Source organism: Lepus europaeus, chromosome 22 (genome assembly GCF_033115175.1).
Source record: "Lepus europaeus isolate LE1 chromosome 22, mLepTim1.pri, whole genome shotgun sequence".
Classification (NCBI taxonomy): Eukaryota; Metazoa; Chordata; class Mammalia; order Lagomorpha; family Leporidae; genus Lepus; species Lepus europaeus.
In genome coordinates, this window is record NC_084848.1 from 2,237,995 (window position 1) to 2,264,396 (window position 26,402).

The following is a 26,402-nucleotide window of genomic DNA, read 5'->3' on the forward strand; positions in this document are numbered from 1 at the left end:
AAGTGATTTTAGCCTCTGAGTCACTGTGATTGTTAAGTGTGTTACTAGCAAGCTGGGTGCAGAGAGGGGGCCATGGCACCAGCTCCAGGGGCAGTCAGCAGGGGCCTTGGCTACCTGTCTGCAGGTACAGATCTCCATTCGTCCTGATGATCCACGCTGTGTCATCACTCAGGGCCACAAACACTGCCTGGGGCAGGGCTTCATACCAGTGCCGCTTCCCCTTGATGGTCACTTTTCCACATGCAAAAGCTCGGTTAGATTTCTGTTCAATCTTCCAGAGAAGGGCTCCTGCGGAAATAGAAGTGCTATTCACTGTAAATAAATACTGGAATTACCTACAAACTTTACTCTGGGCATTGTGGGAGAGAGAGATTTCTAAAATATATCCTTTTGCTTCCAGTCCAATGGGGACAGAGCCCACCCAGCCGTGGTTGGACCCTACCTAGCCACTACCCACCAGCTGCACAGCTTTGGGTATCATATTGTTGATGTCTCCAGGCCTCCCTCCCTATCTGTGAAATGAGGATCACCACTATCTTACAGAGCTGTTCTAAAGCTGAAGGTGAGAGGTGGTCAGTGACACAGCACACAGAGCCAGACATGCTACAGGTACCAATCACATAGGGAGAGGAGCAGTGATGCCAATATGAGGTTTGATGAAACAAGGACCCAAAATAAACATCATGAGGCATTAGTAGTGTCTTAGGGGAGCTGAAAAGTCCTCTGTGGGTTCAAAAGGAGGGACTAGGGTTGGCATTAAGGCAGAGCCAGCTAAGCAACCACCTGTGACACCCATATGGGTGCCAGTTCAAGTCTCGGCTGCTTCATTGCCAATCCAGGTTTCTGCTAGCGTGCCTGGGAAAGCAACAGAAGGTGGCCCAAGTGCTTGGGCCCCTGCACCCACATGGGAGACCTGGAAGAGGCTCCTGGTTCCTGGTTTCGGCCTGGACCAACCCCAGCTGTTGTGGCCATTTGGCAAGTGAGCCAGCAAATGGGAGATCTAGTCTTTGTATTCACTCAGTCTCTCACTTTCTCTCTTTCTCACTGTCTCCTTCAAATAAACAAACCTTAAAAAAAAAAAAAAAAAAAAAAAAAAAAAAAAAGAAGGGTCACTTTGATTAGCTACATGGAAAAGATACACAAGGGCCAGCGCTGTGGCATAGTGGGTAAAGCTGCCACCTGCAGTGCTGGCATCCCATGTGGGCACCAGTTCGAGTCCCGGCTGCTCCAATTCTGATCCAGCTCTCTGCTATGGCCTAGGAAAGCAGTAGAAGATGGCCCAAGTGCTTGGGCCCCTGTACCCACGTTGGAGAATGGGAAGAAGCTCCTGGCTCCTGGCTTTAGATCAGCGCAGCTCTGGCTGTTACGGCCAAGTGGGGAGTGAATCAGCACATGCAGGACCTCTCTCTCTCTCTCTGCCTCTTCTATCTTTGTGTAACTCTGACTTTCAAATAAGTAAATAAATATTTAAAAAAAAAAAAAGAAAAGAAAGAAAAGATACACAAAAAGCTGAATGTAAGCTGAGTGCATCCACTTCCACCGGAGGAGGGATTCTGAGGAACACAGATGAAGGAAGAACCGGGAGGAAGAAGGAAGGTCCGAGAGCACTGCAGATGGGGTGTGGCACAGGCCGAGGAGGGCAAAGGTGAGGAGCCACCAGGCCATGCCCATCAGTGCAGCTCAGCTGGCCAGAAGGCCTACTGGGTGGCCACGCCTATGGCACAGCCTGAACGTGGCACGGCATGAGAACTCTGGTACCCTCGCAAGAAGGGCCTGGAAGATGTCTTTACTGAGACTGTTAATCTCGTGGAGGTATAAAGTTCTAACTCAAGTCACAAAGGACTGAATGGTTTAGAAACACAAGTGATTAATATAACCTGGGAAGAACCAAAGTTCCTAGATGGCTAGGGAAATGGGCCCAAAGGTGAAGGAATTCAAATAGAGAAAAAATTCAAATGTACAGTTTTATGCAATCAGCTAGTGGAGCAGCTTATTATCTCAGCCTCCAAGGAAAATAGTTTCCAAACAAGCAGTGAAAGAAAGCCAACAAAATGCTGAAAAAGTCAATAATTTGGGACCGGTGTTGTGGCATAGCGGGTAAAGCCACTGCCTGTAGTGTCAGCATCCCATATGGGCTCCAGTTCGAGTTCTGGCTGCTCCACTACTGTCCAGCTCTCTGCTATGCCTGGGAAAACAGTAGAAGATGGCCCAAGTGCTTGGGCCCCTGTACCCACGCTGGAGAGCCGGAGGAAGCCCCTGGCTCCTGGTTTTGGATTGATGCAGCTCCAGCTGTTGCAGCCCACTGGGGAGTGAACCAGCGGATGGAAAACCTCTCTCTCTACCTCTCCTCTCCGTAACTCTGACTTTCAAATAAATTACAATCATTTTTTTAAAAAAGAAAAGCCAGTAAGTTAAATAATGACAAGGAGGGGGCAGGTGTCATGGCACAGCAAGTTAAGCTACCACCTGCAATATCAGCATCCCACACAGATGCCAGTTCAGGCCCTGGCTGTTCCACTTCTGATCCAGCTCTGGGCTAACGCGCCTGGGAAAGTAGCAGCAGATGGCCCAAGTGCTTGGGCCCCTGCCACCCATGTTGAAGCTCTGAATGGAGTTCCAGACTCCTGGTTTTAGCGTGGCCCAGCCCCAGCTGTTGTAGGTAGTTGGGGAGTGAACTAGCAGACGGAAGATCTCTCCCTGTGTCACTCTGCCTTTCAAATAAATACAATCAATCTTAAAAAAAAAAAAAAAAGTAGCAACAAAGACCAGAAATAGGAAGAGAAATTTACCCTGAAGCATACTGAAGTTAGAGGACAGGGTCAGAGCCACGGACCATGCTGGTCTGACTTCCTCTCCAATGCTCTCTATAAACCGAGTAACATAAACACTGTATGCTACCTCCCTGCCCCTCTCCCACTGGAACAGACAGAGAATGACTAACATCGAGAAAAAACAGAGCAACAAACACTCGTGCCCCAGCCAGATAAGGGAGAGATCCCACTGGAACCTCATTCAGACAATGTCTGCTCCAATTTACTAAAAATGGCCCAAGCATGCCAGGAAAGATGGACGTCCTTGCCTTTTAATCAGGGAGATTCCTCACCCAAGGTATACAGTGAATTTAAACACAATTCTAAAAAGGAAGCCAGATAACTGGAACACACTGAACCCACCTATGGGTCCCTCTTCATTAGTTCAGCTGCTTTACAGCAACACTGAGAACGACACTGTGTCTTTGTAAGGAGTTAGCATATTACTAACTCTAAAATCCCCTCAAAATTCAAACTATCTGTAACTTACAATAAAAGGTCCATGTGTAGGAGTCAGCATCGTAGTGTAGTGGGTGAAGCCGCGGCCCATAACGCTGGCATCCCACATCAGAATGCCAGTTTTGAGCCCTGGGTGCTCCACTCCCAATCTAGCTCTCTGCTAATGTCCTGAGAAAGCAGTGGAAGAGGGCCCACATATTTGGGCCCCAGGCACCCACAGGGGAGATAAGGGTGGACTTCCTGGCTCTTGGTTTCAGCCTGGCCCAGTCCTGGCCATTATGGCCATTTGGGGAGTGAACCAATGGATGGAAGCTCGCTCTCTCTCTCTCTCTCTCTTTCTCCCTCTCTGTCACTTTGCCTTTGAAATTATATATGTGTGTGTGTGTGAACATATATATGAAAAAATATATATATATATGTTCGTGTGTTACTACTGCAATGAATAAAAACCGCAAACTCAGACTGAACACTCAGTTATCCTATTAACTGATGTCAAAGGATGCAATGAACATCTCTACAGAAGAACCTCGTCAAAGCTCTGGAGAAAGGCAGCCTGCTGAGCACACAGCCCGGAAGCCTGGCGGGATGCTGGAGCTGAAAGCTGAGTGTAGAGGGCCCACTTCCGGGCTGGGGAGCAGGGAGTGCACAGGCGAACCTGAAGGGGAGACCGCCACCTGCTGGACAGCATCTTCAAACTTCTGCCAGCGCAACCCGGCCCCCGGCAACGCGCTGCAGAACAGGCCGCCTTTGTAGTCCAGGCACCAAATATACTTCTCGGAGACCGCCAAGCTGAGGATGCCGTAGCCAGGCCCAGAGTAGCCCATCCAGCTCTCTGCAAACTAACAACACAGAGCTGTGAGTTCCATGGCAGAGGACCCGGTAGCATTTGTTGTGCTATTTTCAAAACAAAGTGAGGAGAATGTCATTCAACAGGTACAGCTGACAGGCCTTTGAGAAGCCAGGCCCAGGCCACCCATGCTAACTGTGGCACCTCTATGTTTCTATAGAAATATTCTGGAATGAGAGCCGTTGCTCCCACGTGAAGACCCCGTGATGGCCCTGGATCATCCCAGGCCACAGAGACCATCCTTCCTAACACAATGTGGACAGTATTACATTACATTAAAAGCTGCATCTCGATTACACAGAGTTGTTACCTTGGAAACATGCATGCAAACCAGCTTGCTGTGTTATACAGTGTTAGGGGAAGCCGCAGGACCGCTGTCTTTTCCTTACCATATTCTCTCACGCACTGTCCACACAACAGGTCCTGCAGGAAAGGCTGGTAGTACTGTCTGACTTAATTTTGTACATTAATTCATTGCTAGGATCCTTTTTAAAAATCAAAGCTAAATAAAGTCTTTGCACTTTAACAGGTTGCAAAGGAAATCAACATTTTTGCACAAATGACTACCCCGTCTCACCATGGCAAACCTAATCTGCTTCCTGACCCCCAATCCCAAAAGAAAACCCACAGCACTGTTTGGCCTTCCAGCTACCTGGAACAGGGACGGGATGAAGGGGATAGGTTCCCATCACCTAAGAAAGGGCTTTTCTAAAATCCTGGTTACAATTCCAGTACTCACAGCCCAGATAGCATCTGCTTGGCTAAGACCCAGCCACGGGGTGGCAGCCCTGTGGTAGCTTCCCACAGCCTTGTACTTAGCTCAGCAACCCCACCAGACTCCCTCTCAACTGTGATGGTCTCACTGTGTATCTGGCTCCCCAGGGGCCTCGGCCCACGCCGGCTGTATCTGCGCCGTAGGATCCCTAGGACAGATGCAGGGCCCAGCAGTCAGGCCAGAAAGAATGCAGATGCCTGAGTGAAGGCCTGACCGCTGGCACTCCGTCCCAGCCATTAGAGGGTGCTTCACTTGCGAGGCATGATGGCCCAGAGCACGAGGGCAGCCGGCCGAGGAGCCCTCTGCCCTTCACTGGCTACGTGACTTGAGCAGGCCAGCAAGTGCTCTGAGCCTCTGCTGTAAAATGGCAACAAAAGCCCGTTTCCCAGTTTTTGTACTGAGAGGTTAAATGAGTACTTCACTACTTTACTTAATGCACTTCTGGTACTGAGAGACTCAGGCAAAGCACACAGGGCTGTGCGTGCAGTCAGAATCCACATCTCACTTCCACAGCTAGCAGGAACGGTATACAGGTTGAGTACCCCAATCCAAAACATCAAACAATAAATACACCAAAACCCCAAACTTTCTGAGTACCAACATGATGCCACAAGTGAAAAACTACACCTGAATGACCTCCCGTGATGGGTTAAAGTCAAAATGCAGGTACACTCAGGGCCAGTGCTGTGGTGCAGTAGGTTAATCCTCCACCTGTGGTGCCGGCATCCCATTTGGGTACCAGTTTGAGTCCCAGCTGCTCCACTTCTAATCCAGCTCTCTGCTGTGGCCTGGGAAAGCAGTAGAAGATGGCCAAGTGCTTGGGCCCCTGTACCCGCATGGGAGACCAGAAGAAGCACCTGGCTATTGGTTTCGGATCAGCATAGTTTCGGCCATTGTGGCCATTAGGGGAGTGAACCAACAGAAGGAAGGCCTTTCTCTCTGTCTCTACTTCTTTCTGTAACTCTGTCTTATAAATAAGTAAATCTTAAAAAAAAAAAAAAATACAGGTACACTAAAACTCTTGTATAAAATTACCTTCAGGCAATGTGGATAAAGTATACATTAAACATAAACAAATTTCATGTTTAGGGTTGGGTCTCCTCCCCCCCCCCCCCCCGAAAAAAACACTGCATTGTACATATGCAGATATTGAGTCTGAAGCCCAAAACATTTTTGGTCTAGGCACTTCAGATAAGGGATATTCAACTTACAATTCAGGTTAGTTTTGAAACCAAATACATTTAGTAATAAGTATTTTCCAAGGGAAAAGTACTTTAAAAATAACTTTGTAATATAAAAATGCCTAAGAACAGTTAATAGCCATCTCCTAATTACATGGCTGGATGACCTCCGGGAGACTGGACACGCACAGCCTGTGTGGGGTACGGGAGGTGGACTGGGATAAAGAGGACCTCAGGGCTGCTGTCTGGAGATCACAGACAGCAGTTCTCTAAGCGGCTGCAGTCCCTGCTGCCTGAGGACGCGTGGGGAACGCACGCCTCCAACCGGCTCGGAGGCCTCTCCTACCTCAATCAGCAGTCCTCCCCTGAGACAGCTCACACTCACACTCACACTCACACCCACACCAGCCTGGCCTTGCTGGGTCACAATGAACAGCAAGACGTTGCTTTCATCAGTAAGATGGGCTATTACCGAGGATGGCCAGCAGCAGTTCAAGCCATTCAAGGGCTCTAGTGCTGGAATCCCGAAACCCACACTTCAAAACATACATGGTCTACACAGCTGTTTTTTTTTTTTTTTTTTTGACAGGCAGAGTGGATAGTGAGAGAGAGAGAGAGAGACAGAGAGAAAGGTCTTCCTTTTTGCTGTTGGTTCACCCTCCAATGGCCGCTGTGGCCAGCACATCTCGCTGATCCGAAGCCAGGAGCCAGGTGCTTCTCCTGCTCTCCCATGCGGGCGCAGGGCCCAAGGACTTGGGCCATCCTCCACTGCCTTCCCGGGCCATAGCAGAGAGCTGGCCTGGAAGAGGGGCAACCAGGATAGAATCCGGCGCCCCAACCGGGATTAGAACCTGGTGTGCCGGCGCCGCAAGGCGGAGGATTAGCCTGTTAAGCCACGGCCCCGGCCTACACAGCTTTTAGTAGGAATATAATGCCTTTCCACAAGAAGGAAAATAATCAGTATCACCAGTGATTGCCCTTAAGCAAGAAAGAAGCCACAGGTAGCCAAGTGCCCCGTCTGAGCCCACGTACCTGATCTGACTTGAGCAGTCCGGTGGCATCCACTCCTGGCTGGCTCAGGTCTTGCAAGGAATGACTAGCTCCAAGCTCGGTCACACTCGTCTCTGAGGAGGAAGAGGGGAGCCCGTGGGCGTAGATGTCCTCCTCATCACTGGACATCAGCGCTTGATCCTGTGAAGGTTGCTCAAGCCAAGGCTTGTGGGTACTGGCCACCAAGGCAGAGACCACAGGAGGCAGTTGTCCACGCATGCTCCCTACGTCACATCCTGACGTGGATGTTTCTTTCTGACCCGTGTCGTCCTCCACGACAGCATGCCAGGGACTTGAGCCGAGGTGGCAAGGGGCCCCAGTGTTGCTCAGGGTGTCCTGCTCTTTGCCAGGCTCCTTGGTGCTGCCTTCATCAACCCTTGTTGCAGGCAGCCCCTGCTCGGCACCTGGGCTCCCAAAGAGGCTAGACGGCTCCATGAGTGGTCCTGGGAGTGGGGCTTCAGAGAAAGTGCCTTGGGATGCATGGGGTTCTAGGATAAGTGCCTCAGCAGGGCCATTTTGTTCTTGGAAAGATAAGTGCTCACTGTTCAGTTCATCATCCATGGGAAGAGGCTCCTCTCCGAGCCCCGTGACGTCACTACCTTCCATATCTTCCCTCGAGAGCAGAGGTAAATCCAACCCTCCATTGAGTGCCTCCACCTCATGGATGCGGTCACACTGTGGAATGTTGGCTCTAACATCATTTTGTTCAGCCAGGAAATCAGGGGCAGTTTCAGGTACCTCCAAGATGCTAAATGCTTCAGGGTCATTATTCTCCCGTAGGACCCCGTTCACCTCACCACTGAGGCTGCTTTCCTGGTCAGGAGAGTCTGTGCTCAGTGGGTCCACACTGCTGCCCAGGACACTGGGGCTCATGGACAGCAGGTCTGTGTTCAAGGACTGGGGGCTGTCAGCAGGAAACTCAGAGCAGGGAGTTGATTCCAGTGAACTGTGATGGGTGCTTCTGGTTCCTCCTTCTAATTTAAAATAATAACATCCAAAAGAAGTTATGACTCCACATAAACATAAACAATAAGGCATTAATTAAAAACAAATTTTTGGTTTAAGAAAGAAATGTATTTTAACTGAAGGATATTTACTTGATGAAGAATAAACCTTTTACGTACAAATTACCCTTAAGCAGTGATGTTTTACATGGATGTAAAGAGTTCACACACTGATGGCATCAGAAGGAACAAGGGGAGAGGACATCATCAGGTTAAGCCACCAGCTGTGGTGCCAGCATCCCACATCCCAGCTGCTCCACTTCCAATCCAGCTCTGTGCTAATGGTGGGAGACCCAGATGAAGTTCCATACTCCTGGCTTACAGGCATGGCCACTGTGGCCATTTGGGGAGTGAATCAGTAGATGGAAGAGCTTTCTTGTCTCTAACTCTGTAGCTCTTTCAAATAAATAAATCTTAAAACAAAAGAATAACAAGGGGAGAAAGTGGATGTTCAAACAGATCAGACTGATTTTTGAAAATCAGGAAGATGCTTAGGAATTTGGTGACAGTTCCCTGCAATATGGCAGCGGTCCTTCGCTAAGGAGGCTTAATAGGTAACAAGTATTAAAATGTTTGAAAAAACTCAATGTCAGGGTTGGAATTGTAGCAGCAGGCCATCCCATATCAGAGACCTAGTTCAAGTCCCAGCTGCTCCATTTCTGATCCACCTCCCTGCTAATGCACCTAGAAAAGCAGTGGAGGATGGCTCTAGTGCTTGAGCCCCTGCCATCTGTGTGGGAGACCTAGGTGGAGTTTTGGGCTCCCAGCTTTGGCTTGGACCAGCCCTGGCCATTGTGGCTGTTTGGGGAGTGAACAAGCAGATGGATTATCTCTCTGTCTCTCCTTCTGTTGCTGTGCCTTTCAAACAAATAAATACATCTTTAAAAATCAACATCACAACCCATATTTAGCAACATATCCAATACTAGATGTACAATACCCCACCTATATACCCAGCAAAAATCTTCCTATTTCAGTGCCTTTCTACCCATCTTCATTGATCCTCTAGTCTAACAAATGATATACATGGACAAATCAACACTTTCATTTAATTACTGAAAAGCTGGACAGGCATTTGGCCTACCAGGCCAACACGCCATATGGAGTACCTGGGTTAGAATTTAGGCTCCACAGCCCATTCCAGCCTCCTGCTGATGTGCGCCCTGGAGGGCAGCAGATGATGCCTCAAGTAATGAGTCCCTGCAACCCACATGGGCGACTCAGATCGAAGTTCCAGCTCGCAGCACTGCCTGGCCCAGCCCTAGCTGTTGTGGGCACTTGGTGAGTGAACAAGCAGATGGGAGCTCTCTGCCTCTCAAGTAAGCTAAAAAATTATTTTCATATTTCCATTATAAAATAAATAAAAATATTGAAGAGTAGAAATCCCAGGAGGCAGTGCTGTGGCGTGGTGGGTAAAGCCACCGTCTGCAGTGCCAGCATCCCATTTGGCACCGGTTCAAGTCCAGGCTGCTCCAATCCCCATCTAGATCTCTGCTATGGCCTAGGAAAGCAGTGGAAAACGGCCCAAGTCCTTGGGCCCCTGCACCCTCATGGGAGACCCAGAAGAAGCTTCTGGCTCCTGGCTTCGGACAGGCTCAGCTCCGGCCATTGCAGCCACTGGGGGAGTGAACCAGCGGATGGAAGATTCTCTCTCTGTCTTTCTGCAACTCTGCCTTTCAAATAAATAAACAAATCTTAAAAACAAAAATCTCAGAGCTTAACTTTACGTGACTGCACAGATGTGAGACTTCGCAGAGGTCATGTAGGTCTGTGTGCATGAGTGCACATGAGCATGTGTGTATGGTTTGCTAATGTGTGGAATATTTCACAGTAAAACTCCTTTGGGGAGGGAGTGCGATTGTTCCTGGAAGACCCTCTGCTTTTCAATGAGCAGGCAAGGCTCACTCAGTGAGAAGCAGCGTTTCTACACAGTGTGGGAAAACGCCCCCATGTGAGCCGTGTGGGTCAGTGCGTGCTACACCACCAATGGTACCTGTCTTCTTCCTCCTCCTCTTCTTTTTCACCTTGATAGGTTTCACAACAAGCTCCTGGTCAAAGTCTTCCGAGCTGATGACACTGAATCTCTGTGAGGAGGGCTGGCTGCCCTTTCCCAGCTCAGCTGTGTGGAGCCCGGAGCCACTGTCGGTGGAGTTGAGAGAACTGCTTCTGCTCCGGGGCTCGCTGGCTGCCGAGCTGGCCACAGAAGAGCCCCTGAGCCTTGGCTCAGACGTGGTGGCCCCTGCTGGCTTCTCCACATGCTGCGCTTGTGCTCGCTCTGAGCATCCGGATGTGTCCAGGCCGTCTCTCACTGAGAAAGAGTAGTCTGAATTTATTCCTCTTACCTAAGAGTAAGTCACTCTGCACTGATTCAGGTTTGCTAGCTCTAAAAACTGGCTATTGCAGAGAAACTTGAGGCTCCAGCCTGCTGAAGAACTGAACAATTCTAAATTCACAGACACCAGCAAAACTAAAGGAATGGCAAAGAAGATCCAAGAAATGATTTTTCTTCTTCAGGAAGCTCTTACAAAAACCAGTAAAACGGGAGCCAGCATTGTGGTGTAGCTGCACTGTGATGCTGGTATCCCATATGGGTATCTGTTAGAGTCCCAGCTGCTCTACTTCTGATCCAGCACCCTGCCAATGTGCCTGGGAAGGCAAAAGCAGATGGCCCAAGTGCTTGGGCCCCTGCAACCACATGAGAGACCCAGAAGAAGCTCCTGGTTCCTGGCTTCAGCCTGCCATAGCCCTAGCCATTGTAGCCATTTGGGGAGTGAACCAGTGAATGGAAGACTTCTCTCTGTGTCAAATATATAAATAAATGCTAAAAAAAAATGGTAAAATAATTCACCATAATCATCTCTTGCAAATAACTCAACAGGAAGGGGGTACAACCAAGTATGCAACATTTTCTACTTTAATTCACAAATTCTTTATATAGGAGAAATGACTGTGTATAAAAATGTATTTAATTACACTTCATACCTAGACTATGCCTTGAATATACTTTAGTATTACTCAATGGATATTCAAAAAACATATGTGTAACTGTAATTAAATTAGTTGAAATCAAGAATAAAAGGTAACTGCCATGACAACAAACTCAAGGCAGAGGACACCACGGAGGTCAGTGTCCTTACAAGCACCAAGTGGAGGGAGGCTCAGGAGGCAGAGTGAGAGTCCCTCTGCTGTGTGCAGTGAGCTTCCCACTGCAAACGCATCCGCCTCTCCGCCTAACATCAAGGGCCCCAGAGCCAGGACGGCTCCAGGGGCAGGATCCTCAACACAGGCCTTCAGACCACCTTTTTGTTATCAAGTATCCACTGTGTGCCCGACACTGTCTAGGGGCTGGGAGCTGGTAGTCAATGCACCATGGGAACCCCTGCCCTTCTGCTGTCAACATTTCACTAGGGGAGCCCTCACTGGGGCAGGCTGTAGGCCATGGAGTATGCACTGGAGGTTCAAGGGGCTGGACTCCACTCTGACACAGCACACCAGAGATCGTACAAGTTAAGTTAATGGTAGATCTCAGGCGAGAGCTGCACCATCTAAACAGCCACTAGCCACAGCTGTCAATTTAAATCCTAGTCAATTAAAATTAAACAAAATTTAAAATTCAGTTTTCCACATTTTATGTGGAAAAGAAAGCTTACCAGATGGTGCAGACTTGGAGCATTTTCACCAATGAAATGCTAGAACCCGCCACTACACGCACCATAACCTATACTGCCTTTTGATCACAGTTTTAAAAAGTGACCCTGCTCAGATGTAAAATCAGCACTTGTTCATTTCTTATAAAAACTATCACACTGTAATGCTCATCCAACTTGTCTCATGACAGAAGGGGTGCGTGGTAACAAGGAGGAAGAGGACAAAGGGGCCTGCAGAGCTGCCGCTGCCACTGGCAGGACAAGTCTACCAAGGAGCCTCACGTGCATAAAGCGCTGTGGCCAGTGTGCATGTGTCCATGAGAATACATGTTATACTCTGTTCATTCAGCATGGGTCTGTAGAAAGTGTCCCAGAAAAGTCAAAAGTACAGAGAAAAATCAATCTTGCAAGGAGGAACCATGTGAAGAATAAAATACGTGCCCTGGGTGACAGATTTCAATGCTCTGAAATCTGATGCAAACGTACCCCTTTCAGAGTACTAGTCCCTCCCACTGCCTCCCGCTGAGCATCAGGGACCATTCGTTGTTTCTCATTCTTTCTACTCATCCAACCTCTTACTTCCCACACTCACAAACCAACTCTACCAAATCTGAAATGGTGACCTAGGCCTTAAAGTAACTTTCAAGACAAATACTGTCAACATTATTTTAAGAATCAAAGGAAACCTTTCAAATACCTTCTTGCTTAAATAAACATGCAATCCTTGAACTAGCAAAACAGTGGTAAGTTTTATATTTTGCAAACTGCAACTGCATACCACAGAGTGCAGCATTTCTCATCAAATACACAGTACTTTCTATATTGAATACAAACCTATTGATGCTAGTCCTTCAGGCTTGCTTGAAATCCTTATAATGTTCCTATCTCCCTTTAAGAAAAATATTTCATTTTCTGTGCAGGAAACAGACACAATATCACCTGATCCTTCCAAACCAGCAATTGTAGCCTGTCAAAAACAAAAACACAAAACAAGGCTATTTTAACAGTTCAAAACATGTAAGAAAACAGGCAAAAGTCCAAAGAAGTTAAATCATACTTGTACTTGCTTACAATTTCAGGAACACTGAGTAATTCAACCTAAAGTTACAGTCTCTGTCTTATGTGTGACCTCAGCAGTAAAGTGGTAAGACACAAAGAGAACAGAACATAACAAAGAGCCTGGCCTCACCCAGCTGCTATGGAGTGAACACACCCTCTTGGCAAGGCGGGGGCCTCTGCAACCTGCAGCCTGCCTTGGCCATGCTTCTCACGTGCAAATGTGTTGTCTACACCCCAGCCGGGTCCTCCAACGCTCATGTGTTCGGCCTGTGCTATTGTCTGCATGGATTCTTTTCCTGTCCCTGTTCACTGGGGGAGTTCCAATGCCTTTCATTCACCCCTCCCCCAAAGAAGCCTCCTTGACAAGTCTGCCCTCCACGGGCGCTGCCCAGTCGCTCGCAGCTCTAAACGGGCCTGTGCGGCATGTCCTTCACGGGTCACAACAGGCGAGACCCCCCCCCCAACTCTGTGCACACCTGTAAGAACCTAGTGTTCCCTGCAGTTCACAGCTTTGGAATGGATAGTGAAGGGAGGATTCCCCAGCATCATCTGAAAACAGATGACAATAAAACACAAGGTGTCCTGAGCCCACAGCAACCACAGTTGCTACTTTTCAGTGAACGATGCAGGTAAAAGTTCACTGTAGAACACAGAATGTCTAAGTTCTTCGTTAACTTTCCAAAAACCCCGATGAGGGGCCAGAAACACGATGTCACTTTCTGAAAGCTGCCAATCATGCTGCTGCCCGGAGTTGAGACTGCAGTGGTGGCCAGCAGCGCTTCATCACGGATGCCCATCTTCACTTTCTGCCTATAAAGTGAAGTGAATTATTCCTACTACGTGAAGCACTGGGTAAGTATTTAGATGGAAAGAACTGGTGTACAATTACACAGTATCTTGATGTCATTAATTAATAAGTACATTTATGTTCAAAAGGCATAAAGCTGAGTTCTCTATATCCCGGGGAAGAATACAAAAATGTCTTTCAAAAGACGGCCAAGAAAAGAAACAAAAGCAGGTATAAAAGGCCCACTGGTGATCTCCCTTATCTAATACTTCCTGGGCTTCTGCCCCATTGCATAGAGAAGGAACTCAGGCTCATTCAGACAACAAATTCCTAGAAGGTTCTAGTCTGGATCTGCATTCTTGAGTCAAGTGTTCTTTATACTCAACCAGTGTCACCAGGTTTACTTTCTGAAAAGAGGCAGCGTGGCAGGAATGGGCAGGCGGGCATGGTCTGGAGTCTGGGAGTGGGGAGTGAAGACGACAAGGTAGGGGATCATCTGGAGAAAGGGCAAAAGCTGTACTCCTAAGACCAAGAGAAACTAAGCCAAACAGCTTAAAAAATTTATTTATTTGAAAGACAAGTGACAGAGAGATGGGAAGATACAAAGAGTCGAAGAGACCTTCCATCTTCTGGTTTACTCCTAAAATGGTTGGAACAGCTGGGCCAGGCTAAAGCCAGGAGCCAGGAGCTCCATCCAGGTCTCCTACACGGTAGCAGGGCCCCAAGCACTTGGGCCATCTTCTGCTGCTCTCCCAGGCGCACTAGCAGGAAGCTGGACCGGAACTGGAGCAGCCGGGACCTGAACCGGTGCTCTGGTATGGGATGCAGGTGTTGCATGCAGTGGCTTACCACACTGTGTCACAACACTGGCCCCTAACCAGTGCCGTTAAAGCGTGTACGCTTGTCTCCTGTGACAATCTTGTATCATCCCGATGTAAGCAGAACTGTTTCCCACAAGGCATGTCATTAAGGGCTAGATGTTTCTGCAGTGTTGAAGTGATCCCTTGGGACACCTGTACTCCATAATGAAGTGCCTGGGTTCCATTACAGCTACGTTCTTAACTTCTTCCTAATACACAACTTGGAGGCATCCAGCAATGGCTCAAATATCTGGGTCCCTACAAACCACATGAGAGACCTGAATGGAGTTCCAGGCTCCTGGATTCAGCCTGGCCCAGCCCTGGCTGTTGTAGGCATTCTGGGAGTGAACCAGAAGATGGAAATTCTCTCTCTGTGCCTTTCAAACAAAAACAAATATAAACATTGAGACATTCCATTAAGTTAAAAAAAAAAAAAAAGCCAAAATAATATGGCTCCAGTTGAGCAAGAACAAGGGTAAAACATGAGATGGAAAACAAGCTAAAGGCAGCGACGAGACCCGGCGCTGCCCGGTGAGGGCGGTGGGGACGCCTCTGCTCTGTTACTGCTGCTCTCGGGCTGCAGCCCTCAGCAAATCTGCTCTTCCAAATCTGGAAGTCAGAAAACATGTGAGCCAACCAGATAATAAAGAACAAGTTTTATTTTATGCTTAAGTACAAAAAACCATAATTTCCTGGCAAGAGATAGGACTGTGAATATAAAAACCAAATCATTTTTTCAAACTTACAAAAAGTCCCAAGCCCTGACTTGGTCTCCCTGACTGGCCCAAAGGAAAAAAATGGAGCATTAAAATCAACACGGTGGACCACTGCTGTGGTGTAGAAGGTTAAGCCTCTGCCTGTAGTGCTGGCGTCCCATATGGCACCAGTTCGAGTCCCAGTTATTCCACTTTTGATCCAGCAACTTGCTAATGGCCTGGAAAAGCAGTAGAAGATGGCCCATGTGCTTGGGCCCCCGTACCCATGTGGGAGACCTGGAAGAAGCTCCTGGCTTCAGACTAGCCCAGCCCTGGCCAATGCGGCCATTTAGGGAGTGAACCAGCAGATATAAGACTTCTTTCTCGCCGGCGCTGTGGCTTAACAGGCTAATCCTCTGCCTTGCGGCCCCGGCACACTGGGTTCTAGTCCCGGTTGGGGCGCCGGATTCTATCCGGGTTGCCCATCTTCCAGGCCAGCTCTCTGCTATGGCCCGGGAAGGCAGTGGAGGATGGCCCAAGTCCTTGGGCCCTGCACCCCATGGGAGACCAGGAGAAGCACCTGGCTCCTGGCTTCAGATCAGCGAGATGCGCCGGCCGCAGCGGCCATTGGAGGGTGAACCAACGGCAAAAAGGAAGACTTTTCTCTCTGACTGTCTCTCACACTATCCACTCTGCCTGTCAAAAAGAAAAAAAAAAAAAAAAGACTTCTTTCTCTGTCTCTCCCTCTGTCTGTAACTCTTCTTCACAAATAAATAATTTTTTTAAAAAAATCAACACAGTGCCTTCTTCGGCACTGTGAGCTCTGAGGCAGAACAACCAGGATCAATCCTCCGCTGCCTGCAGACCCCACATACCTGGTTGACGGTGTCCAGGAGATAGATGCTGTATTCATTCCAACTCAACACCCAGCCTTCCTGAAAGAAACAGGAAACAAGGCCCAGGTGTTTCTCAGACACGCTGCAACTTCCCCTGTGGGAGGGCTCCAGGCGAGGGTACAGTTCAAAAGGCTTCACACCTCCAGCAAAAACATCTTTTAGGATAAATGTGGCTTGAACGGTTCCATGGACGTCAGCCTTCCACAGCCGGAGCCCAGGTCTTGAGGCGTACAAGGTTAGATCGCTTTGCTTACAGAGTCCTGGTATAAAACAAGCACCAAATTTCCCAGTACTAAAATTAGAGGAAAGAAAGAAAAAGAACATGCCAGACATGGGCTGATTTGAAGTGATACAGTTGTCAACCCCGGATGCTAACTATGACAAGAACTTTTGTCTAAAAGCTAAATAAGCCTCCCCCCACTTTACCTACTGCTTGACCACACTGTCGCTCCTGTATCCACGGAGGCCCTACCGTGGCCTCCTAAGTGGACACCTGCTAGGCACGCCCCCTGGCTTCACGGAGGCCACTGGGCTCTTGCTGCACCCTGTGCCTGAGCTCCACTCTGCTGTTTCCTTCCCACCATGAGCCGGAGAGACAAGTGTTCCGACTAGGAGACGATGGACTGCCACCGTCCTGCTGCTCTGAAGCTCCGCTCCTACTCACCGCCCTGCACAACCGGGGCACACTGTGAAGCAGGCAACTCCTCTCCACTCCTGTCGCCGCCCCGCGAGCCCCATGAGCTCACCGGGTGGGCAATTTCCCTGGGCAGGCCTGATCCCTTTGTTCCTTTTATAAATAATGAAACAGCTGACAGAAGTAGTATGAGTTATGAAAGAACAAGAACCAGTGTGTTCCCAGGCTCCCACCCTGGATGCAGGAACCAAACCTGCACAACTTACACCACTGCAGCTCTCTCGTGTGCTCATGTTTCTGGCCTGTGTACCTAGCCACGGCCACTGGACTGGATGCTGTTTGTCACTCCCTTGCTCTTACTAATGGGATAATCACATATCTATATGTCCCTTAACACCACATAATTTAGTAGCATCTTTCACTTTTATTCAAAAAATAGTAAGATGCTATTTGTATACTTTTGCCATTTGTTTCTTTTCATTTAACATTTTGTTTCTAAAATATATACTCATTGATTAAAAAACTTCAGCACTCATTTTCACTGCTGCATAATATTCCATTATTTATTTGCTTTCTTATTCGTATTTATTATTTTTCTCTTTTAATGTTTTAAAAAATGGTACAATGGGCATTTTTATACATATCTCTTACACAGGTGCTAAGAGTTTGTCAAGGATATTTTTCAGTGGAATTGTTGGGTTTTGAAACCATATTCAAATTTAAAAGGTAATTTTGGGGCTGGTACTGTGGCATAATGGGCTAAGCCTCTGCTTGCAGTGCCAGCATCCCATATGGGCACCAGTTCTAGTCCCAGTTGCTCCTCTTCCAATCCAACTTTCTGCTATAGCCTCAGAAAGGAGTAGATGGCCCAAGTGCTTGGGCCCCTGTACCTTTGTGGGAGACCCAGAAGAAACTCCTGGCTTAGGATCAGCCCAGCTCCAGCTGTTGCAGTCATTTGGGGAATGAATCAATGGATGGAAGACCTTTCTCTCTGCCTCTCCCTCTCTTGGTAACTCTACCTCTCAAATAAATAACATAAATAAAATCTTAGGAAAAAAAAAAGTAATTTCAGGGTTAGCACTGTGACATGATAGGTTACAAGTAACCACTTGGGATGTCCACATCCTATATCAGGAGTACTCATTCAAATCCCATTTGCTCTGCTTCCAATCCACCTTCCTGCTAATGCATTCTGGGAAGCAAGCAGATAAGGGCTCAACTGCTTGGTTCCAGCCACCCAAATGAGAGACCTGGAAGAAGTTCCAGGCTCCTGGCTTCAACCTAGCCCAGCACTGGCTATTGCAGGCGTCTGGAGAATGAACCAATGCATAGAAGGGGTCTCTCTCCCTCCCTCTCCCCCTCCCTCTCCCTCTCCCCCTCCCTCCCTCCCTCCCTCCCTCCTTCCCTCCCTTTCAAGGAAATGAAAATAAACAAACATTTTTTAAAAATCACATATTAAGGGGCCAGTATTTTGGTGCAACGGTTTACAATGACAGCACCCCACATCAGACTGCAGGTTTGAGTACAAGCAACTCTGATTCTGATCCAGCTTCTAACTAACGTGCCTGGGAAGGCAGCAGGTGATGAGTCCACGCCATCATCCATGCCTGGTCCCTGGCTCTGGCCTGGCCCAGACCTGGCTGTTGCAGCCATTTGGGGAGTGAGCCAGCGGATGGAAGATCTTTCTGAATCTCCCTCTCTGTTATTCTGCTTTTGAAATAAATAAATCTTTTAAAAGCCAATTTCAAACTTTCTTCAATGTGATTATAGCAACGTCAGTCCCGTTGCACATCTTCGCCAGCTCTCAGACTTGCAGTAGAATTCAGAGTTTCGCTCATCCCAAAGCCTTGCTGAGGGCAGAAAGAGCACTGACTGTAGACATGGAGGCCTGGCCTCCATATCCAACCCTGCGGAGTAAGAGCCGTATGGTATATGTAGTGACTACACTTTTCTGCACTTCAGGTTCCTAAGCTGTGAACCACCATAACTCCCATCTGACTGGCTAACAGCACCAACTGGATAAGACGACAATCTACTTAAAATACAAAACAGCAATGCCCGTGCACTGCGGCTCCACAGCTCCACATGAGGCGGCAGGCAGCCTGCAGCTAGGAGCTGAAAGAGTTAGAGAAAGAGTGGGGGGGGAGAGACAAAAAGAGAGACCTTCCATCTGCTTGCTCACTCTCCAGATGGCCGCAACGGCCAGGGCCAGGCCAGGCCAGGCCAAAACCAGGAGCCAGGAGCTTCATCCAGGTCTCCCACATGGGCAGTAAGGGTCCAAGTACTCGGGCCATCTTCTACGGCCTTCCATGGTGCACTAGCAGGGAGCTGGACTGGAAATGGAACAGCCAGCGCTCAAACTAGCACTCATGGGACAGCAGCATTGCAGCAGCAACTTAACTCGCTGTGCCACCATGTTGGCCCCAATGGTGACCCAATTTTTACACCTGCTTTTCCCACTGTTTATAGTACTTCTTAAAATTGTCACCATTGACATAACCACAGCATTCATTTCAACACAGGTTTAGTGAGTTTCTGTGTTCTGCAGTTTTTGGGGATGTGGTAACATGAAACAGAGTAAAGACAGGATCCCAGCTCCCTGCGAATGATTCTGGGAAAGCAGTGGAAGATGGTCCAAGTGCTTGGACCCCCGCCACCCATGTGGGAGACCCAGGTAGATTTCCTGGCTCCTGGTTTTGGCCACTGGGGCCATCTGGGGAGTGAACCAGTAGATGGAAGATCTCTCTCTCTCTCTCTCTCCATAACTCTGCCATTCAAAAAAAATAAGCAAATCCTTAAAAAAAGGACAGACAGGATCCCTTCCTGTCTCCCAGCACACAACAGACCACAACAGGCTCCAGAAAGCAAGGTGTCTGAGGCTCTGAAAGCTGCTCACGGAGTGCAGAGCAGCAGACATATCTGACTGGGCATAGAAGACAGGGAAACCCAACACTGAGAAGAACGCTGTCAGGTGGAGAAGAGGGCACAGGCAGTGCGGAGATGGGAGCCACACAAGCAGAGCTCTAAGGACAGTCAAGGGGCCAGAGCTCTGGTGCAGTGGGTTAACACCTCGGTCTGCAGCACCGGCATCCCATATGGGTGCTGGTTCAAGTCCCAGCTGCTCCAATTCCAATCCAGCTCTCTGCTATCGCCTGAGAAAGCAGTAGAGGATGGCCCTGGTGCTTGGGCCCCTGCACCCACGTGGGGGACCCAGAGGAAGCTCCTGGCTCCTGGTTTCAGAGCAGTTCAGCTCTGGCTGCTGCAGCCATTTGGGGAGTGAACCAGTGGCTGGAAGACCACTCTATCTCTCTGGCTCTCCCTCTCTCTGTAACTCTGTGTTTCAAATAAATAAAATAAATCTTAAAAAAAAAAAAAAAAAAAAGAACTGCCGAAATCTCTGGTGAGATGATTGGTAGGAGGCAGTTAAGCTGGGAAGAACCAGCTAGAGCCAACTGCAGCTTGCCCGAAACCTGACCCAGAAACTGTCCAACTGCAAAGTGATTCTGTTCTTGCTGATGTTGTCTGACCGGACACTTCTTAAAATGCTTTCTTACAAGGTTAAGCACTGCAGGGTTCTCAGATCTTAAGAAATTTAACAAGTTTCTTATTTTGGTGGAGATGACCTCCAGAAAAATCACTGACGACTTCACAACAGCACTAAATTCTGCTTAAGGGCCACAGTCCCCTGAAGTGAGTGAGACAGGCACGGTGGCAGCAGGTTAAGCTGCTACTTAACGCCCACATTCAATATCGGAGTGCCACGTTTAGCTTTCATTATTCTGCTTCTGAACAAGCTTCCTGTTAACACATTCTGGGAGCCAGCAGATAAGGGCTCAAGTGCTTGGGTTCCGGCCACCCACATGGGAGATCTGGAGGAGTTCTGGGCTCTGGCTCCAACCTGGCCAAGCCCTGGTTGTTGCAGGAATTTGGGGAGTAAACAAGCAGACAGAAGATCTCCATGTGTGTCTGTTTCTGTGCTGTTCTGCCTTTCAAGTAAATGAAAAAATAAACAAAAATCATAAATCAAGTGTTTTCTGGTTAACAAGTTCTGCCATAAAGCAGCTTTTGTTAATCTTATGCTTAATTTTGGTGCCACAGACTGTGGTTGGGACGGCTAGGTTCTCTATGGTGCTCTGGGAGTAACACATCTACCGTGCAGTGCGAGGGGCCCCCAGACTCGAGAAGAGGGACCGCTTCATCGTCCTGGCCGGTGTCCCCACCCGCTGCACCCGCATCTGAGCTCTGCGGCCCCGCCCTTCCTCAGAGAAAGCCTCCAGGCCTGGCTCCTGGCCACCCCTCACGGCTCCACTCACTGCTCTCCTAGCGACGCTCCACACAGCACTGGCTGAACTCTAAAGCAAAGCTCTCTTGTTCTTCTGCCTCAAAGCCTCTGGTGGTTGTCCACACCTACACTGAGTCTGTGACACCATTCCCCTGACAAACTGGCTCATCCTTCTTCATCCTTCCTTGGCAGCCTCATTTCATATTCGAGCCTCAAACCTACCTACCTCTTCAGGGCCATTCCTCTGGTTCTTTCAACATCCAAACTGTGGCCCAGCTGGGCCTTGGCATTTGCTTTTCCCTGAGAATGGAATGCTCTTCTACCAGCTCTCTCCATGCTGTCGGCTTCAGTTCAAACACCACTGGCCCATGGAGGCCCTTCCTGTCCATTCTACCTAAGAGACATCGTGGGGGCTGGCACTGTGGTGTAGTGGGTTAAGCCGCCACCTGTGACACAGGCACCCCATGAATGCTGGTTTGAGTCCCAATTACTGCGCCTCTGATCCAGCTCCCTGCTAAAGCTCTGGGAGGCCGGCGCCGCGGCTCACTTGGCTAATCCTCCGCCTTGCAGCGCCGGCACACCGGGTTCTAGTCCCGGTCGGGGAGCCGGATTCTGTCCTGGTTGCCCCTCTTCCAGGCCAGCTCTCTGCTGTGGCCCGGGAGTGCAGTGGAGGATGGCCCAAGTCCTTGGGCCCTGCACCCCATGGGAGACCAGAAGCACCTGGCTCCTGCCATCGGATCAGCGCGATGCGCCGGCTGCAGCACGCCGGCCGCGGTGGCCATTGGAGGGTGAACCAACAGCAAAAGGAAGACCTTTCTCTCTGTCTCTCTCTCTCACTGTCCACTCTGCCTGTCAAAAAAAAAAAAAAAAAAAGTGCCTGGGAAAGCAATGGAAGATGGCTCAAATACTTGGGCCTCTGCCACCCACATGGGAGACCTGGCTTCAGGTCCTGGCTTCAACCTGGGATAAATCTGGCTATTGTGGTCATTTGAGGAGTGAACCAGCAGGTGGAAGATCTCCCTCTCATTCAAATAAATAAATCTTAAATGAAATAAAATAAAATAAAAGAAGCATCTTTCCCCCACCCCAGCAAGTCCCTAACAGTTTACTCTGTCCCTTTATACCATTCATTGTAGCTGATAACTTCTGGTGGCCTTTTATTACTAATACCTAAAATACAAGCATACTTCAAAAAGTCTATGTAAAATGAAATTAAAAGATATAAATATATTTTGGAGCCAAAGAACTCCACCGCCTATGCACAGTCTCGTCATAGTACACATTTCCCATGATCTTTCTGAAGATTCCCCCACAGCAGAAACAGACAAGCTAACAGTAGGTTAGGGCCAAGGTTGTGGCACAGGTTAATGCCGGCCTGCTGGATCCAGTTCCAGCTGTCTGCTTCCAAGGCAGCTCCCTGCTAATGCACCTGGGAGGGCAGCAGCACATGGCCCAACTGTTTAGGCCCCTGCAACCCATGGGGGAGACCCAGGTGGAGTTCTTGGATCCTGGCTTCGGCCTAACCCAGATCTGGCTGTTGCAGCCATTTGGGGAGTGAACCAGCAGATGAGTATCTCTCTCTGTAGCCCTACCTTTCAAATACATACATACAAAAATAGATGGATAAACACCTAGGTAAACAGACAGATATTTTAAAAAAACATACAGTGGGCCGGCTAATCCTCCGCCTGCGGCGCCGGCACACCGGGTTCTAGTCCTGGTCAGGGTGCCGGATTCTGCCCGGTTGCCCCTCTTCCAGGCCAGCTCTCTGCTGTGGCCCGGGAGTGCAGTGGAGGATGGCCCAAGTGCTTGGGCCCTGCACCCTCATGGGAGACCAGGAGAAGCACCTGGCTCCTGCCTTCGGATCGGTGTGATGCGCCAGCCGCAGTGCACCGGCTGTGGCGGCCATTGGAGGGTGAACCCACAGCAAAAGGAAGACCTTTCTCTCTGTCTCTCTCTCTCACTGTCCACTCTGCCTGTCAAAAACAAACAAACAAAACAAAACAAAACAAAAAAACACACAGTGGGTTAAAAGCCTTTCCATGCATTGTTATCCCTCACTTCTCTAAGTTCCATAAATCTCCATTTTCCTGCAAAAGAAGACGCCATGAGTTTGCTTCCGCTTCCTGGAACAACGTCTGGCACCCAGAAAGCTGTCAGAAGTCCTGAGCCCCAGGAGGCCACAGAAATTGCTCAGGGTTCCACACAAAAGGCTAGCAAGACCCACATGAAAGGTTATCAGGTTTAAATCTCTCTTTACACTAAAGCTTCCTTCTAACAGACACAACACAATAGGTCACTGACAGAAGAACAGGACAAAACGCCAGACCCAAGAGTGGGATACCAGCAGAGGAAGTCAGAACTAAGTTTTGTGGAACCTCAAAGCCCAACCTGCAAATCCCACGGTTTCCAGGGGCCCACAGAAAGATTACGGCTGTTTAAGAAGGACAGACTGCTGGTCAGCACCAGGTATTCAGCAGGAAGGAGGAGCGGGGGGTGGGGGAGTGATGGTGGCAGAGGGCTGCCACGAGGAGAGGATAAACATCCACTGAATCACTATGAAGTCCAGGACACAGGAACGGACAGCAACCACAGCCCAGAGCTGCCGCGGCTGTCTGACGCCTGCCACCCTCCCGACGGCCTGGCACCGACAGCGCCAGCAGCCCGAGTCCAACCAACGCCTACCGGTCCCACCTTGTCTGCTCTCCACCCTCCACAGGGCTTGCCTGAACCCTGCCCCCTGATTCTCTGAAAGCAGAAATATCGTTTTACTGGAGGGAGAGACACAAAACAGAAACTCCTGCAGTTCCCCCGGTCAGCCTACAATACACTCACGCTGTCCTTTGCACATCCAGTGCCATTTTGAATCTCTGGCCCCCTCCCCAGGATAAAAAGCAGTCAAGTCCACCACTCTACAAGCCCCTATCCCTCCCAAATCTTGTGTCAGCTGGTGGCAGAGTTTGAGGTTGAGGTGGGCACTGTGAAATGCAGGTCACCCTTGTGCTCCAGTTGGTCTTCTCCACACAGCCGGTATGACAGGGGACCTGGAAATGACCCGATCTTCACCAGCCTTCCTCCAGGCAGCCAAAGGTGGACAATCTCTCAACTTGACTCTTCTGGCTCCTTGGCTAACCCATCCATCACACAGGCCCCATGCCTATAGGAAATCTTCCCTGACCCTCAGGCTGGCTAGAAGTCTGTTTCAACTCTCACAACACCCTGTATATTGCCCACAACAGTTAAGATCATTGTTAACAAGGGTTCTGTCTGTACCTGCAGGATGGAAGGCTCCCATCCTGCCCACTGATCACATCACCTCCAAGTCTGCTACAGAGCATAGAGGTGCTCTGTGAAAACCTGCTGAATGACGAGTGAGCTCAAACTGCCTGTAGGGAGGGGCCTACACAAGGAATGGACACAGACCAGACCTCAGGGGTAGAGTGGCTGCACCTGCAGGTTCCTGCAGCTCTGAAACAAGAGGAACTCATACTTCCTGTCTGCCCCAGGAAGAGGTGTCCTAGGTAAGCAAAGCACAGGGCCACACCAGGAACCCCAGGTTTACAGACACTAGCGGCTGACATCTGGCAAACAGGAAATCTAACAGAACTTAAGGCCCACCTTTCAGAGCAAACTGAATACTTGTGGAGCTTACCTTTTCCTTGGTTGTGTTCCAATCTGCTTGACAGACTTCTCCTCAGTATAAAAAAGCAGACTTCTTTGCAAGGTAGAGACGAGCAGCACTTTCTGGCTATAATCCAGCTGCACAATGGAAGACGGCTCTTCTAACACCAAGTGGGAGTTACAGACTCCCTGTGAGAGAGCCCAGTTAAACCTAGCATCAGTGTTGAGGCAAAGTCACCCGACTTCCCTTAGGATAAGTAGCACCCTTCTGTGTGTTGTATTTAGGTTAACTGGACTCTTAAGATGTGTACTTCAGTACCCTTCAGTCTTGTCAGCCCACTATATGCAACTGATTGGGAAAGTCCTTACTAATACACCTGCTACATCAAGCTTGACAAAAACCATTTGCAAATCCACATAACTCCTTTTAAAATATATTCAGTAGAGAGTTCAAAGAATCTATAAAAATCTAAACAGAATTATGGCACACTTTCTAATTTATTCTATCTTAAAATATAATAGACTGAGACTTGCTATAACGTTACTGTGAGCATGATCAGCTCTCTAAGTGTATATCATACTTTCCTTCCACAAAGAATTCAAATACATTTTTATTTGAGAGAGAGCGAGCGAGCTCCCATCCACTGGTTCAGTCCCTAAATGCCCACAGAGCCAGAACGCCGAGGCTGGGAGCCAGGTCTCCCAAGCAGCTGGCAGGGACCCAACCACTGAGCCATCTCTGCTGCCAAGGGCCTGCACTACCAGGAAGCTGGAATCAGGAGCCAGAGCTGGGGATTTGGAAACAGATAAAAAAAAAAAAAAAAAGGCATGAAATACACAAGATAGCATCAATATGAAATGAAATTATACACACACAATACAAATACACATATGCATCAATGTACATGGGGACTTCAGTGTGTTTGTGGAAACAGGGAATTAAAAGAAACAGTGGGTGTGGTGGTGCAGGAATTTAGCTGCTGCTTGCAGCATCTGCACCCACTGGAATGCCAGTTTGAGCCCTGGCTATGCCACTTCCAGCGAAGCTTCCCGCGGATGCATCCTGGGAGGAAGCAGTTGATGGCTGAAGTCCTCGGGTCCCTACCACCCACAAGAAAGACATGGATGGAGTTTCAGATTCTCGGCTTCAAATGGCCCAGCCCTAGCTGTTGTAAGCATTTGGGGCATTAACTAGCGAATGGAACACCTTTCTTTCTCTTTTTTGGTTGTTCTTTCAAGGAAGTAAAAATAAATAAATAAACATTGCTTTAGGAAGATAAAAAACAGGGCAGGCATTGTGGCACAGCACATCAGGCTGCCTCCTGGGACACCCATATCCCACACTGCAGCATGAGGTTCGAGTCTCAGCTACTCTGCTTCTGATCCAGCTTCCTGCTAGCGCATATTCTGGGAGGGAACAGATGACGACTCAAGCAGCCGAGTCTCTGTCACTCACATGGCAGAGCAGGAAGGGGTTCTAGGCTCCTGGATGTCGCCTGGCCTGGTGTGGGCAGACATTTCAGGTGTCAATCAGTGAATGGAGCATTCCTAATCTCTCTTGCTCTCACTCTTGCTCTATAGTTCTGCTTTCAGCAATATAAATTAAAATGGAAAACAGAAACCTCATTTCTCATCATAAGTTCCATCAAGTTTAAGACACTTAAAAAAACAGACTTATTTATTTACTTGAAAGGCAGAGTTACAGAGAGACTGAGAGGTCTTCCATCCTCTGGTTCCCTCCCTCAAATGGCTGCGGTGGTAGGAGCTGGGCCAATCCGAAGCCAGCAGCCAGAAG

At 48.8% G+C, this 26,402-nt stretch overlaps 1 protein-coding gene across 10 annotated transcripts in view; it reads right to left on the reverse strand.

Moving 5' to 3' along the window:
- The window catches only part of TECPR2 (tectonin beta-propeller repeat containing 2), a 118,078-nt gene that overhangs the window by 51,148 nt on the left and 40,528 nt on the right, over nucleotides 1-26,402 (reverse strand). For 8 of the 10 annotated variants that reach the window (XM_062181162.1, XM_062181166.1, XM_062181161.1 and 5 more), the window contains 7 exons: nucleotides 24,639-24,796; nucleotides 16,050-16,362; nucleotides 12,608-12,740; nucleotides 10,120-10,434; nucleotides 7,105-8,096; nucleotides 3,925-4,108; nucleotides 115-288 (listed from right to left, as the gene is read on the reverse strand). In XM_062181162.1, the coding sequence (XP_062037146.1) occupies nucleotides 115-288; nucleotides 3,925-4,108; nucleotides 7,105-8,096; nucleotides 10,120-10,434; nucleotides 12,608-12,740; nucleotides 16,050-16,362; nucleotides 24,639-24,796 (2,269 nt within the window). The remainder of the gene's footprint in view (nucleotides 1-114; nucleotides 289-3,924; nucleotides 4,109-7,104; nucleotides 8,097-10,119; nucleotides 10,435-12,607; nucleotides 12,741-16,049; nucleotides 16,363-24,638; nucleotides 24,797-26,402) is intronic. The other 2 variants (XM_062181170.1, XM_062181169.1) reach the window with 1 other exon arrangement.